The 14,737-nt window shown below is 44.6% G+C and overlaps 1 protein-coding gene across 2 annotated transcripts in view; it reads right to left on the bottom strand.

Annotated features, from left to right (window-relative positions):
* The window catches only part of NEK10 (NIMA related kinase 10), a 201,407-nt gene that overhangs the window by 130,643 nt on the left and 56,027 nt on the right, over window positions 1-14,737 (bottom strand). For both annotated transcript variants that reach the window (XM_014603021.3, XM_059728843.1), the window contains exons 16-22: window positions 8,716-8,780; window positions 7,348-7,450; window positions 7,108-7,236; window positions 6,488-6,625; window positions 5,618-5,663; window positions 4,933-5,054; window positions 4,635-4,737 (exon numbers count right to left, since the gene is read on the bottom strand). In XM_014603021.3, the coding sequence (XP_014458507.2) occupies window positions 4,635-4,737; window positions 4,933-5,054; window positions 5,618-5,663; window positions 6,488-6,625; window positions 7,108-7,236; window positions 7,348-7,450; window positions 8,716-8,780 (706 nt within the window). The remainder of the gene's footprint in view (window positions 1-4,634; window positions 4,738-4,932; window positions 5,055-5,617; window positions 5,664-6,487; window positions 6,626-7,107; window positions 7,237-7,347; window positions 7,451-8,715; window positions 8,781-14,737) is intronic.

Raw genomic sequence — 14,737 nt, 5'->3', positions numbered from 1 at the left:
TAAATGCCTGTGTTGCTTACAGCCACAGCGCAGCACGTAGGCAGCAAGGAGCACAGCCAGCAGTGTGGAGAGCTGCCTCCAGCTGGTAAGTCCAATGTGGTGGAAGGGGAGGGGGAAGGGGAAGGGATTGGGGGGCAGATCAATGCCCCCTGTGGTGAGGGAGGGGGCAGGGGTAGGTGCTGCCCAGGTGGGGCGGGGGGGGGGGTGGGCCGGAGCCACCGCTCATGGGGGGAGTGGCTCCCACCGTTGCTTGCACTCCGGGAGGCTCCCAGATCTGTGCTGGGTGGGGCAGGGAGGGGTGGGCTGCAGCCAGGGCTGCATGGGGCTCTTCTTGGCAGGGGCTGGGCTCAGAACAGGCGCTGGCAGTGCTGGGAGGATGCTGCATCCACCCCAAATTTTGCCTCTGCTCCACTCCCAGTACTGCCACCACCAGCTACCTGGTGCAGCCCTGATTCAACACCCCACCTCCACCCACATGCCAGGAAGAGCTAGGGCTGTGCTGAGCAGCTGGTGGTGCTGGGAGCAGAGCGGCAGTGAAATTTGGGATGGATGTAGCATCATCCCAGCACTGCCAGCCCCCACTCCAAGCACAGCCCCCACCAAGAAGAGCCCCGCACAGCCCTGGTTGCAGCCCGCCCCACCCCATGCAGATCTGTGCCCTCCTGGGATGCAAGCAGTCACAGGAGCCACTGCCCCCACCATGAGCTGCGGCTATGGGGCCTCCCACCCACCCCACCTTGGCAGCACCTACCCCTGCCCCTGCCTCTGCCCCATCCCTGCCCCCCCATGCCCCTTCCCCGCTTGGGGCTGGGGGGGAGCAGGATGCAGGGGTCAGGGGGTGCCACATGCATGTGCACATGCACAGATACATGTGGCACCCAGGCAGGGTGGTGGAGAGCAGTCCTCGCAGCTCCCTCCAGGTAAGTCTATGGGGGCAGGTGGGGAGGGCACAGGTGATTTGGGCAAACACAGGTGACATGGCTGTGGGGCTGTGGGAGCACATGTAATGCAGTGGGAGGGTGGGGGGCACAGGCAGTGGATGGGAGAGGTGGGGGAGCGGTGGGGGGCCATGCTTCCCCAGATTTCTGGACCCACAGCAGGGTGTAGGGCCGCAGCCAGACTGGACCAATTCTGGGCAGGTACCACCTCCATGGCCCAGCAAGGAGGACCTGGCACGGGAGGGAGTGTTGTGCTGCCATGGCTGCCAAAGTGAGGCATAGCACTGGCAACAACACAGAGTTGTATTCCTCACTGATTGATGGGCAGGGGGCACCTCACCTTGGCAGCCATGGTGGCACGACGCTCCTTTCTGTGCTGGGTCTCGCCCACTGGGCTCCAAAGGCAGCTCCTGCCCAGAGTTGGTTCAGCCTGGCTAAAGGCCTGCACCCAGTTATGGGTGCAGAAATCGGGGGGGAGGGGCATGTGCCCCCCACATGCACCCAACTTATAGCCTGTGCTCCCTCCACCCCATGCTGCATCACCTGTGCCCACACCCCCCTTCCTCCCACACACCCCATTTTCCACACACACACCCCCATTCTCACACACAGGGGGACAGTGTCCTGGGAGCCGGGGGTAGTAGGTTGGGAGTGAGAGGCACTGGCAGGGCCAGGGGGCTGTGGGTCAGTAGTGAGGGGCACCAGTGAAGCCAGGGGCCTGTGGGTCAGGAGTGAGGGGCACCGGAAGAGCCAGGGGGACTGTGGGTTGGGAGTGAGGGGCACCAGCAGGGCCAGGAGGCTGTGGGTCAAGACTGAGGGACACTAGCAGGGCCAGGGAGCTGTGGTTCAGGAGTGAGGAGCACCGGCAGGGCTGAGGGCGCTGTTTGGGAGTAAGGGGCAACAGCAGGGGCAGGGCACTGGCTGCTCAGAGTCACAAAGCAGCAGGGGGAGGGGGGCAGCTGCAGTTGCCCCCTTCACTTACCAGGATGTGGGTCCAGGGGGAGTTCTGATTTTCCATGATAAAAAAACAAATTCAAATGCCAAAATATATAGGTATTTAGAATTTATTTTATTATAATGATTGAGGCACGGTTAGGCTTCCAAACTGATTCAAAATTGTAAATATATAAAAAATTGTGTTCAACTGACAGCTATATATACAGTTGTGTTTCATTTTAAAAATGGAAAAATGTTGGTTTTTTAAATCAGAGAATTTGAGGTTTTTTATCAAAGAACTTGGGATTTTTAAACAGAGAAAACTAGGATCCCTGGTGATTAGGCATGTGGAACAGAATTGTTTTATTTTATTTTATTTAGGTTTGGATTCATAAAATCTGTCCCTGTGTTAAACATGTTGCAGAATGAGGTTTTAAGAACTTCCAGAGCTTGTACATGAATATTCACGTATGTTAGACCTTACATATCTCACTGTACAGGGATCCTTTTCAATTTGTCAAGTAAATAATCAACCTCTTCCACAAATATCTAATATCCTGTCTCTATGAAAACTATTAAGTAATCCAGTCCTTGATATGTATGGGCTGTAAGGATTATGTGGGATTCCATAACAATTTACTGATAGAGAACATTTTCACTATTATTAAGAGGACTATTAGGGTCATGAAATAAGTTATGGTGACACTGAGAAATAATGGAGAAAAGCCCTTCAGTTTCCCCTCCTCCACCACACGTGTATGAATACATATTATTATTTTCTGGACTAGGTAGACTAAAACAGTGTTCAAATGCTGCAAGAGTCTCTTGCAAGAGCACAAAACACAGCCTTAAGTAGATTTCCATATCCCTGTTTTTTCATATATCTGTAAATTTGTGACACAAATTTAAATGCTTTTCTAGTACCATTTGGGGAACGTGTTTGAAAATTATTCTGCACTTCTGTAAGTAAAAAGGTAGCTAGGCAAAGCAGCAAGATCAAGGCAAGAGTGCCCCTCAGTGGTAGTTTGTTGTTACGCCCTCTGGCTATACTCAGGATTTTTGTTAGAATTTTTTTTTATGAATGTGTATTTTTCATAATTCAGTGGTCAATCCCAGTCAAAACTTCTGATATGATATGATTATTAAAGGTCAATCATTTTAGCATATTAGATGTAATCATTAAATCAAATGGTACACAAATTAGTTAGTTTATATAACTGACATTGACAATATGAAAATACAAACAGTTTACCATGGGACACAAAAAAGGGCTGGGCTTTTCCATGCAGCAGATGTTCTGAGGTAACTGCCAGTATACACTTTTCACTTGTAGTCACTGGAAGCTAAAACATGGTCATTTATTGCTCTTTTATTGAGGACTAAGCTATTGGCATTTAAATTCCACTTGGCGGGAGATAAAAATGTGTGCATAGGCAGTTACTGTGGAGTGACTGCTGTGCAATAAAAAACAGCTCCATTTTGCCCCACTGTAAATTGTTCATATACCCATAACTTAAATGTTATTACAACGTTTTAATCTCAGAGTAGAATGCTGTATTTGTATGTGCAGGTAGCTTTTTTAAAGCAAGTAGCTATTTTCCATTGCTCAAATTCTGTCATTGTTTCAGCAACTTAATCAGTGAACGAGACCAATTTTGACTATCACGGGCTTATAGTTACAGTCTCCGAACTGCATTGGTAACCTATCTGAATATTCCACATTGCATTAATTCAGTCATTGGAATTAAAACCTTGTAGTTCTTTGAAATATTTTTGTGTGCTCAAATTTTGCTTTCAAGTCCAATTCTGAAACTGTGCTTGTTTCTCCTGCCTCCATTTTTGGGTGATGGGAAACATGGGTATCCAGTATATATAGCATTATAGGGCATTATTTAGGTATCAACATCACTCCCAAGAGTGAGCACTAAGACAAAAAATGGGAGTTCTGGGTGCAAGTAGATCCTGAAACCTTTGGTTAAAAGAACTGGGATGAGATGAGGAGTTCTCATCACAAGAGGGTATTGCAGGATAATTGTACTGTTAACTAGAGAAAGGATGTAGTCCTTTCCTTTCCTGGTGTTCATCGGCACCCATCTTTTCTGGCAACCAGTCCTAGTTCCTTATGTGTTCCAATTTGTGACTCTTTCCTCTTGCTTAATGGGATGCCTTAAAATCTAGTGCTTTACACAGGCTGTAACCACATTCAGAAGAAGTACTGCAGTACCCGGTGCCAAGGATTGCATCTGAGCACTAAAAGTAAAGTCTCTAAGTGTGAGTGCATGTCATACAGGAAAACTGTATGACAGACTGACCAGAAAAGACTCCTGAATGTTCCTACAAGTGAAATAAGAGAATGTGGTTTGAAGAAAGCTAATTGATGGGTAATTTACAATTGCATGAGACCCATGGAATAGAACGTTAGTTTTGTATGTTTTCTGGCACCTTGGTACATGTACCTGAAGTGATTGTCTATCTTCCTATTCTTGTTAACTTCAGTGGGAGCAGGCCATGAAGTATCATCATCCTAAGTATTTTTTTAATAAAGGCTGCATTGTCTGGTCAGCAATATCAAGTATATACATGTGTAATATAGTCACAGCTGATGAAATCTGTTAGTAATAACTGATAATTGGTAACCTTACTAACTGGTTTACACTACTGTATGCTTCTGAATTCATTCACTAAAAGTCCACTGGTTTTGAAGTGTGGTGACCGAAGTACATTGGGCTAAAACTCAGTGTTTGTAAAAAATCTACTTACTAATTGTTACTTTGTCTTTGTCCCCCAGCATGATGTTGTTTGGAGTGAGATCTCTATGGACAATCCTCTTTTCTTTGTGCAAATAACGAAGAGCTAAACACAGCTTTAAAACAAACATCAAACAAGGAAAGCACATTAGGAACTTTAGCAACTACTCAAAGTCACTCACAATAGCATTCATATGACAGTACTGTTTCAGCACAGTGAGGATTATTTTGTCAAGTTAGTAGCCTAACATATATAAGCTCTTCTACAAATTACATAAAGGAAGGTCATAAAACAAAATGTAGATCCTTACTTGTATAAATATATTCCATATTCTCTCTTCTGTGAACTGCTGCTGCTTCTCCTTCAAAGAATGAAAGTGTTCTCCTAGTGGTACCCCCTCTATGAGCTCCATTACTATGTACAACCTGTCATCTATGCACAACAAAGTAAAAGGGCAATAGCAAAAGAATATTATATAGAAGATATCTGAATACAGAACATTATTTTATTCTAAATATACAAATTCAATTGCTATTTGAGTACTCTACTAACGTATTTGTGTGAGCAAATAGATTTTATATTATAATTCTTGCTTATTATTCAAATCCTTCTAAAGAGCCATGCTTTCTACAACTACAAGAAATTAATCTAGCCAACTGTTAGATTAAAGATCAGTTATACATATGGGGAAAACCCATGAAATTAACAAATTATGGCCCATTTACTATTCATATTAAGTTTCAAACATGTTTGGATAATGTTTCTGTGTTTGGACAATGCCGTGCAGACTGTGGTACTATTGCTATAGCAATAAATGTAAATAATAATCTAATTATTTCAGTTCTTAAAGCAGTCTAAGGCTATCAGAACCATAGCACTATCCCTAAGAGATAGTGTCTACTGTTTGAGTTAGATATACCCTACTGTTTTGAGACATGTATATGTTACAATTCTTTCATTATATACAACATGGTAGCCTACTAAGACATACTTACTTTCTAGGAAAGTTCTGTAATATCGTACAACATTGGGATGATAAAGCTACAATAAGAAAAATAATTTAGAATTAGTGTCAGACAGAGAGCACATTTTTATACACTGATCTATAAATTGGGGCAGATACCAAGGTATGAAGAGTAAATATTTTTTAAAGTTTCAAAAATGACTTTGCATTAAAAAATTACTGTGTTCATACTGATTACAACTACTTCAATTTAATAAATATTTAGGAGTAGATTGTTCTCTAGTCTTAAGCACCTTTGCAGAGTCAAAGCAAAAAGATTTCTCTTTTCTGTCTGTACTGAGAGTAAAAGGACTTCCTAAAAACACAGGCTGTGAACTCTAGGAGTGTACAGAGAAAAGGCTGAGCTATTTTTATGCTTTCTTCTGAAGCTGCATTATGGGAGAAGGTGTTTTGCGAATATGACTGTCACCAGTATATTTTCTCTCCTTAGAGCTACCAGGAACAGAGTGAATGAACAACATGGTTCCAAACTGGAAAAGAAGGTTAAGACCAAGCCTGCACTTTATTCCACTGGTTCAAAGAGAAAAGCCAACAGTGAATCAGATTTTTAATTTCAAAATTACAACTAAGATGGGGACATGTACATAATTTTAATAACAAGGAAGAACTTTTTCTGACTAAGATCTAATCCCTATTTATGCTGCTGGTAATATAGGCTGAGCTGCATGATAGAAGCTGTCAGAATATTTAGACTGCTGGTGTTTTTTACAAAACAAAAATACTACCAGTAACAACCAGTAGTGCTCCCAGTACAGAAAACAATTCAGATGAGCTATTTTTAGTGCTGGTGAGAAATTTTTAGAGGACATCCCCACATGAAGGTAGGATTTATGAGACTCACCTGTTCTCTAATGATGGTTAATTCAGAGACAATGTTCTTTACACTGCTCTCTCTGTCTTTTTTATCCTTTCCAAATGCTGGGTTATGTAAATTGACTTCTTTCATTGCTAGAAGATTTTGGCCACTATGTTTTCTAACCTAAGGAGAAGGGTAAAACTGTAAAAATCAAACAACAAAGGCAAAAAAAAAATAACTGTGGATATGAAGTTATTATATAAGGAGACATGTTTTGGTTCCATTACATAAATTAGATCCGTATCTCTTTTTACTGTGTGATCAAAAAGTGGTGGACCCTGTGGTAGAGATGGCAGTATCCTTCAGGGCTTGCCTAGATGTTTTAAGGAACATCAGAGACGCTCTCTGTGAGGCTTTGCAAAAACAGGGCTACGAATCCCTGAGCTTTATATAGATTTCTCACATTTTGTAGCAGGCAGAACTGCTAACTGTGAGAAGTAATGCAAAGGAAAAATGCAGCAATGAAGACCTGAGAAATGTATTGGTCCTTTTTACACATACAAATAGTGTCCAGCAAGAATACTAATGCTTATAATGGAAGCAAAAAACACCACCACCTGTAAATAGAAAATCTTTTTTTTTTTTAATCAAAAGGCTAAGTTTACCTTATAAACACTTCCAAAAGCTCCACTGCCAAGATGATCTAAAATTGCATAATTGCCTATGTATTTTGTAGGTGCTTTGTTCTGATTAATGCTTTCAATACTTTCAGCAATTTGCTTCAATTCCTCCTCCTGGTTTTAAATTAAAAAAACACAAATGCAATATTTTAACTATCTACATGTGTGTACATTGCAAAGAGTAGGCATTTCTTAACTTTATGAAAAAATTGTGATTGTACTTACCAGTAATGAATTGAGCTTTGATACTAGCTCTTCATAAGCACTGATATCGCGAACGTAATGTCCAATATCAATGAAGATCTCAAACAAATCAGTAGGGAAGAGTCTATGAAGATTTAATAGTTGTATATTTTTTAAACTGAGGTTTATAACAGAATATTGTGTCCACAAGGGAGATTTTTAAATAATTTTAAAATTAAATTATTCATAGTTTATAATTATTTGCTGCTATTGCTTATTCCTAAATAATGTAATAAATTATTTTTAACCAATACCCAATCCCAAAAATCATACATCTTGCCATGCTTGACATGTATGCCAGGCTAGGTAAACTACCCAATCCCCAGCTATGCGTGTCAAGCTCCCAGCATGTCAGCAACTTGACAGGCAGCCCAGTACCCCTTTCAGCAGACAAGGCAGCAGCATCCCAGATATCAGGGCTTATAGTTTCATAGTAGCTAGGGTCAGGAGGGACCTGAACAGATCATCTAGCCTGACCCCCTGCCACAGGCAGGAATGAATACTGGGTTCACAAGACCCCAGACAGGTGTTCATCTCTTTTTGAATTTACCCAAGGTAGGGGCGAGGACCACTTCCCTAGAAAGTTGGTTCCAGGTTCTGACCACCCTAACTGTAAAATATTGCCTCCTGATCTCTAACCTAAACCTATTCTCCATCAGCTTATTACCATTGTTCCTCGCCACCCCAAGTGGTGCTAGGGGGATTAGGGCTCCCTTTGATCAATCTGGATGATTGGCTGACTGTAAGAATCAGGCAAGGGGTGGCTGTGGAACATCTTTATTGTTTGCTTGCCATTTTATTACATCATAGAATGGCCATATCATGTGATAAATGTAATATCTGCCAGGCCCCTGAGGATGGGAGGCAGGAATACAACATACAAATCAATGAACACAGTGAAAATTAGGCTAAGCATTGTTGGTTGTTTTTTTGGTTGATGTTTGTCTGTCTTTTTAAACAGATAAGGACAGGATAAGGAATGGCAAGGATGGAAATGAAGAAAAAGTGTGTTGAAAAAAGAAGGATGGAGAAGAGTCAGTCACAACTTCTTATCTGTCTAGCCAATACCCTCGACAAATTTTTTAAACTGGACCCCTAGCAGACCAACGAAAGCTGGCTAGGTCTGATTTATTAAAACAAAAGTAAAATGAAAGGGTATATAGCTGTAAAATTTTGTTTATATGATGCATCAAATGCATAGGTAAACACTACTTAAAGTCACTCTGGCATCTCCCCTCCTCTCTGCCATTAAGCATCACCTAGACCTTATGCCCTGCTCACCCACCTGTCCTTATGCTACTGTTTGTAAGCTCTATAAAACAAATTCCACGAAATATTTCATTTCCATACCTTTTAAAAAGATGTCTGTTTCTTTCCATACTGAAGAGAAACCTCAAGGCTCTAAAAGCATAACACTAAGGTAAGAAAAATGTTTATGTTAATCATAAATTTCAGGCAAATTAAAAAACAGCATATAAAACAACACGGGATCCAAACAGTCTTGACCTTTCTACAAAGTGACTAAGTAGGCCATTCTATTAGCATGGTAATTATCTTCATGAAAGTAAAAATAAACAGTTCTGCACTTTGGTCATAAGCCATCTGTTTCAATGCATACTGTACTTCAAATGTGGGCAGGCCTTCTTGAAACTATGGATGAATTATATATACATGAATAATATTATACTTTGAGGTTCATGGAGTTTAAATCATTTTCTTTTATTTGTGTATAGCTAGTAACTGAGTCATATTCTGCTCTATGATCCTGGAATTGCTACACTGAAGCCAGTGGGGTTGCACAAAGATAAAAGAGTAGAATTGGACTGTTTTTTTATGAAAACTGGAGTGTATTGTTATTATTTATTTATGCCATGTATATGCCACGCTTTCCAACAAAGGCTCAGGGCGGTTTACAATAAGTAGAGCACTAAAAATGTCAAAAGGAGATAAAAAAGAAACACATCCCACTAATGACTTTTAGAAATCCACAAGTTTGCCTGGAAATTATCTCTCACCTTCCTACATGGGAAGCTTGATGAGAGGAAGCAGGTTAGCAGGAAAAAGGGAATCTTTCAGAACCAAGAAGCAGTGAACAAGTCAGCTTACAGGGAATTTTGCTAGGGAAGACCTGCTTGAAAAGAGGGACAAGGAGTAGAGGTGGTGGATTAAGAGACCCAGATAAATGGCTGGAGGAAACTGCAATGCCAGAGCCACAGCTACTTTGAGGTCTTCCTCTGCTTGTACCTGTAAGGTGTCTGCCCAGGTAGAACCGCTCATTATCAAGGCTTCCACCCAGGTCCTGGTTTGGAGCTGTGGAGACTGCAGCTTGCAGGTTCCTTCCAGTGACAGGTAGATGGAGGAGTGCCTGTGATATGAACAGTGCCTCCTGGTTGTAGCACACTCTCAAGCAGGCAAGAGAGCTACAGGAGGAGGTGGTAAGGCTCTGAAGCATCCTCTGCCATAAGGACTTCATTGATTTAAGGTTGGAGGAGACCTCTAGGACTGCAGAGGAAGGACTGCCAGAGCAAGCGCTAGAGAAGGAAGAGGACATGAACTCCAAAGAAGGTGGAAGTTGGAAGCTTGTAAGTTCTGGCAGTAAGCAGAAGTCTTCATTACCACCTTCAGTGGTTTGCCTAGAGAACAGATATAGAGCTCTAGTGACAGAAAAGGAGAAGCAATGTTCTGTTGGTAGAACAGGCCAGGCCAGGCTTTCCCGAGGTTGAAAGGATTGAGACCGTTGCCATCAAGAGGAAATGATGGGTGGTGGTGGTTGCAGACTCCCTTCTGCAGGGGACAGAGGGATCCATCTGCAGGCCTGGCCTGTCGTCTTGGGAAGTATGCTGCATGCCCAGAGCCTGGATCCAAGATGTCATGGAAGGATTGCCAAGATTCATCCAACCAACTGACTACTACCCTATGCCGCTCATGCATGAGGGCACCAATTAAATTGCCAGGCGTGACCCTGAGCAGATCAAAAGTGACTACAGGGCTCTGGGTGCAAGGGTGAAAGGGACAGGGGCTCGGGTGGTGTTCTCCTCAGTCCTTCTAGTCAAGGGAAAGGACCCAGGCAGGAGTGGACTCCTCCTGCAGAGCAATGAATGGCTGCACAGATGGTGTCGCCAGCAGGGCTTTGGCTTCTTCAACCATAGGATGTTGTTCCAAAAAGGAGTGCTACCTGTCCTTATGCTACTGTTTTTAAGCTCTATAAAACAAGTTCCATGAAATATTTAATTTGCATAACTTCCAACTACCTGAAGGGTGGTTCCAGAGAGGATGGAGGTACATTGTTCTCAGTGTTGGCAGATGACAGAATAAGGAGCAATGGCCTCAAGTTGCAGCAAGGGCAGTTTAGCTTAGCTTTTAAGGAAAACTTTCTTGTGAGGAGGGTAGTGAAGCACTGAAACAGGTTACCCAGAGAGGTTGTGGAATCTTCATCCATGGAGGTTTTTAAAACTTGGTTAGACAAAGCCTTGGCTGGGATGATATAGCTGGGGATGGGCCTGCTTTGAATAGGGGGGTTGGAATAGATGACCTCCTGAGGTCCCTTCTGACCCTAATTTTCTATGATTCTAATTATCAGAAGATCAACCAAACAAGTAAACTTCATCTAGTTTACAGGGATTTCTAAAAATAATTTAACTTCTATATAATTATTATTACAGAAACCCCCCCCCCCCCATGAAAACATAATAAACAAAAGGAAGTTGGACTGAGACCAGAGCCTCTTAGATAATAAATATTTTCTTAAGGTAACTCATTTGAATGCTGTCTAACTATACCTACTTGTGGCAGGGCACTGTTGGTGCCTGCCACTTTAAGGGCTGGGTCAGGCATCTAGCAGTTGCCTGATGGCAGCAGCCATTTTGAGGCCCTAGTATATAAAGGCTGCAGTCCCCTGCTGCCAGGGCAGGCAGAAACATCACCTAGCTGAGCTGCATTAGGAACAGCCTGGAGGTAAGGGCAGGAGCTTATGGGGATGGATAGGAGGCTCTTGGTCCTGGGCACAACCTAAAACTGCACCCTGCCAGGGATGGGTGGCCTGGTGGGGCTCCTGGTAGCGCGAGAGCCCCCAGGAAATGCCAGGCCAGCTACCACCCCGATGTAATCTTTTTATGTATTCTTTTTATTGGTATATCTAGCTTTTGCAAACTATATCTGACCGAATACTTAAGGCAACTTGCAGATGCTGGGAGGGGTGTGGTATATGTGTGTTAAGAGATGCTTGCAGAGCACAGCGTGTGGGATGCGGAGGATTCATGGAATGCCTCCCTAACACCAGCAGCATAATGTCTCCCTGACACCTATAAGATAGCAAGAAGTTCAGAAAAAGGTCTCATTATAATGCTAAAAATCACACCCCTGGGCAGAGCAAAAGTATGTTAGTGAAACATATATGTATGTAAATGAAATACATGGCTAAAACATAGGTATAGAGACATGCTCAGTAGAGAACGTCTTATGTCAGTGGCTTGTAACCAATCACTGAGCGATACACTTGCAAACATATGTATAAAAGGTACCCAAAGGTGGAAACCGGGTGTGCTTGCTTTGCAAACGATTGCCAAGCACCCCTCTCTGCGCAGACTTGAACCAATAAAGATTAAGTTGGATCCTCCACCCCTGTGTGTTCATTGGCAATAGCGCACCGGGCACAAACTCACACTGTCCATTGGGGACAATAATTTGGCGACTCTGGTGGGACCCTATTGACCGCCTTGCCCGGTCCACCTCCTCGGCTCCGGCAACAGCTGTGGACGGCGCGAGGGCCAGGCGCCACCGGCCTTTTTCGTCGGAGGTCTGACCGTCTCCTGGTTGTTTGACGGAGCCATGGAGGGGTACAACGGCGCAATGGTCGGAAGACCAACTTAATCTGATGGGACGAGGGAGGTCTCAATGGACTGGTGAGTGTCTCTTTTGATTTACGGATAGGTTGGGTAAAAGAGGCGGCTTTAAAAGTTCCGACCGCGTAGATGCCCTAGGAGAGTGAGATCGGGTGGCAGTCCCGTGAACTCCCTTTAATCAGTTTGGTTCTGAGGCTGAGCAGTGGTCGCCGTCCATTGTTTAATAAATGGGGAGTAACCAGTCCAAGATTCCGCCCTGCAGCCCCCTGGGGTGTATTTTGAAAAATTGGTCAAAGTTTGGAGGGGACCCAATGACGAAAGAGAGGATGATTTGATATTGCAATAAATGGTGGCCACAGTACAAACTCAAGGATGGTGTAATCTGGCCAGAGAATGGGTCTTTAGACTATAATACTGTTTTGCAATTGCAATTGTTTTGTCGGCGCCAGGGGAAATGGGATGAAATGCTTTATGTGGATGCATATATGTCTTTGTATGGAGATAGGACTACTCAGAGGTCTTGTGGGATATCTGGCGGAAGTGGGATAATGGCTTTGTGAAAAATTGAGGCCATGGGTCCGGAGGAGCCGGAGGAGGATACGCAGCTGCTGGTTGCTCCCACGGCTCCCCAGCTACCTTCTGCGCCCCATGCGTCGCCACAGGGGGCTTCCACAGCACCCGCAGTCGCCAGTCATGGGCTCTTGACCGGCTCACCTAGCTCGTCGTCTACCACTACCCCCAGTAGCCCTGGGGTGCCGTCCCTGGGTTCGGCAGATGCAGGCAGAAGAAATTTGGCAGTAGGAGGGGCTATGGGCAGTGAGACATTCAGTCCAATAGCAGACCGCTTAAGATCGGCCAAACTAGTAATTCAGGCTCCTTTGCGTCAGGCAGTGGGCCCCGAGGGTAGGCCCGTTTTTGTGCACGTGCCGTTCAGTACAGCTGACCTGATCAACTGGAAACAGTCAACAGGCCCGTACCGCCAGAACCCCGAGGCAATGGTGCAGCTGTTTACCACCATTTTTCTTACCCACCAGCCAAATTGGCAGGACATTCAGGCTTTACTAGCCGCCCTTCTAACTCCGGAAGAAAAGAGGTTGGTTTTAGAAAAGGCGCGTGAGGTGGCTCAACAGCGCCACCCGAACGGCGTTGTAGATGAACTCTGCCCCAAGACAAACCCGGGTTGGGACCCCAATGCCCGAGGGGAACTGCGGAGCCTGGAACAGTATCAAGAACTAGTATTGGCAGCCCTTCGGAAGGCCATTCCTAAGCAAAAAAAATTGTCTAAATTGTATGAGGTGCGGCAGGGTCCAGAGGAAGACCCGTCTAGCTTCTATGGGAGGTTGTGTGAGGCGGCGAAGCAGTGGACAGATTTGGATCCGGAATTGCCAGAAAATGCCAAGATGTTTAATATGCTGTTTATAGGACAGTCGGCCCCAGATATCCGGAAAAAGTTGCAAAAAGCAGAGGGGGCCGCCGGAATGGGTATCAGCCAAGTTACTGAGATCGCCTATAGGGTGTACTCAAACAGAGATCAGGTTAAAGAGAAAAGGGAAGATAAAAGAATGAAGGCGCAGGCGTCGTTATTGGCGGCAGCAATTGTAGACCAGAGGGGAAGAGGACGTGGGAGAGGAAATAGAGGAGGTAGGGGGAGGGGAGGCGCCGGTTATGCCCCGGGAGGACGTGGACAAGGCCCCAGACTGGGAGCTGACCAGTGCGCCATCTGCAAACAGATGGGGCATTGGAAGAATGAGTGCCCCCAAAGGGGGGAGAAGAAACGTGACGGAGAAGAGAGAGTAATGGTGCTAGAGGATTCTGACCAAGAGTGACGGGGACCGGGGGGGACCCAACATCAAAGTGATACCCATCTCCCCTGATGAGCCCCTGGTTAGAATGCAAGTGGGGGGAGAACTCATTGATTTTTTAGTGGACAGTGGAGCCACTCATTCAGTTGTGACGAATTTTAAAGGACCCCTGTCAAAAACCAAGATCCCCATAGTGGGGGCAACAGGTCAACGGACCCATTGTCCTTTTGTACCCCCCATGGAGTGTAAATTGGGAGGAAAGAGAGTATATCACCAGTTCCTATATATGCCCGAGTGTCCCCTGCCCTTGTTTGGAAGGGACTTGCTGTGCAAGCTGCAGGCTCAACTAACCTTTTCAGATGAAAAGATTATCATGAAAATACCAACAGAAGAGGCCTGGAAGGCTCAAATGTGTCTTCTGCGAGAGATAGGGGAGGAAGGGAAGATCCCCCCCGAAGTAGAAGACGCTGTAGTACCCTGGGTATGGGCGGGAGAAAAGCCAGGGAGAGCAAAGCTGGCCACCCCTGTCAAAGTTGACTTGAAATCCGGGGTTAATCCACCCAGGGTACCACAGTATCGATTAAAATTGGAAGCTTGGAAAGGTTTGGAACCGCTTATAAAGCGATTCCTCAAACATGGCTTGCTCCGGGAGTGCCAATCGTCCTTTAATACCCCCATTTTGCCTGTTCAAAAACCCCACAGTAACAAGTATCGTTTTGTGCAGGACCT

Source organism: Alligator mississippiensis, chromosome 5, assembly GCF_030867095.1.
Source record: "Alligator mississippiensis isolate rAllMis1 chromosome 5, rAllMis1, whole genome shotgun sequence".
Lineage (NCBI taxonomy): Eukaryota > Metazoa > Chordata > Crocodylia > Alligatoridae > Alligator > Alligator mississippiensis.
The sequence above is the reverse complement of the archived record's forward strand: the minus strand, read 5'-3'. Positions and strand labels throughout refer to the sequence as shown.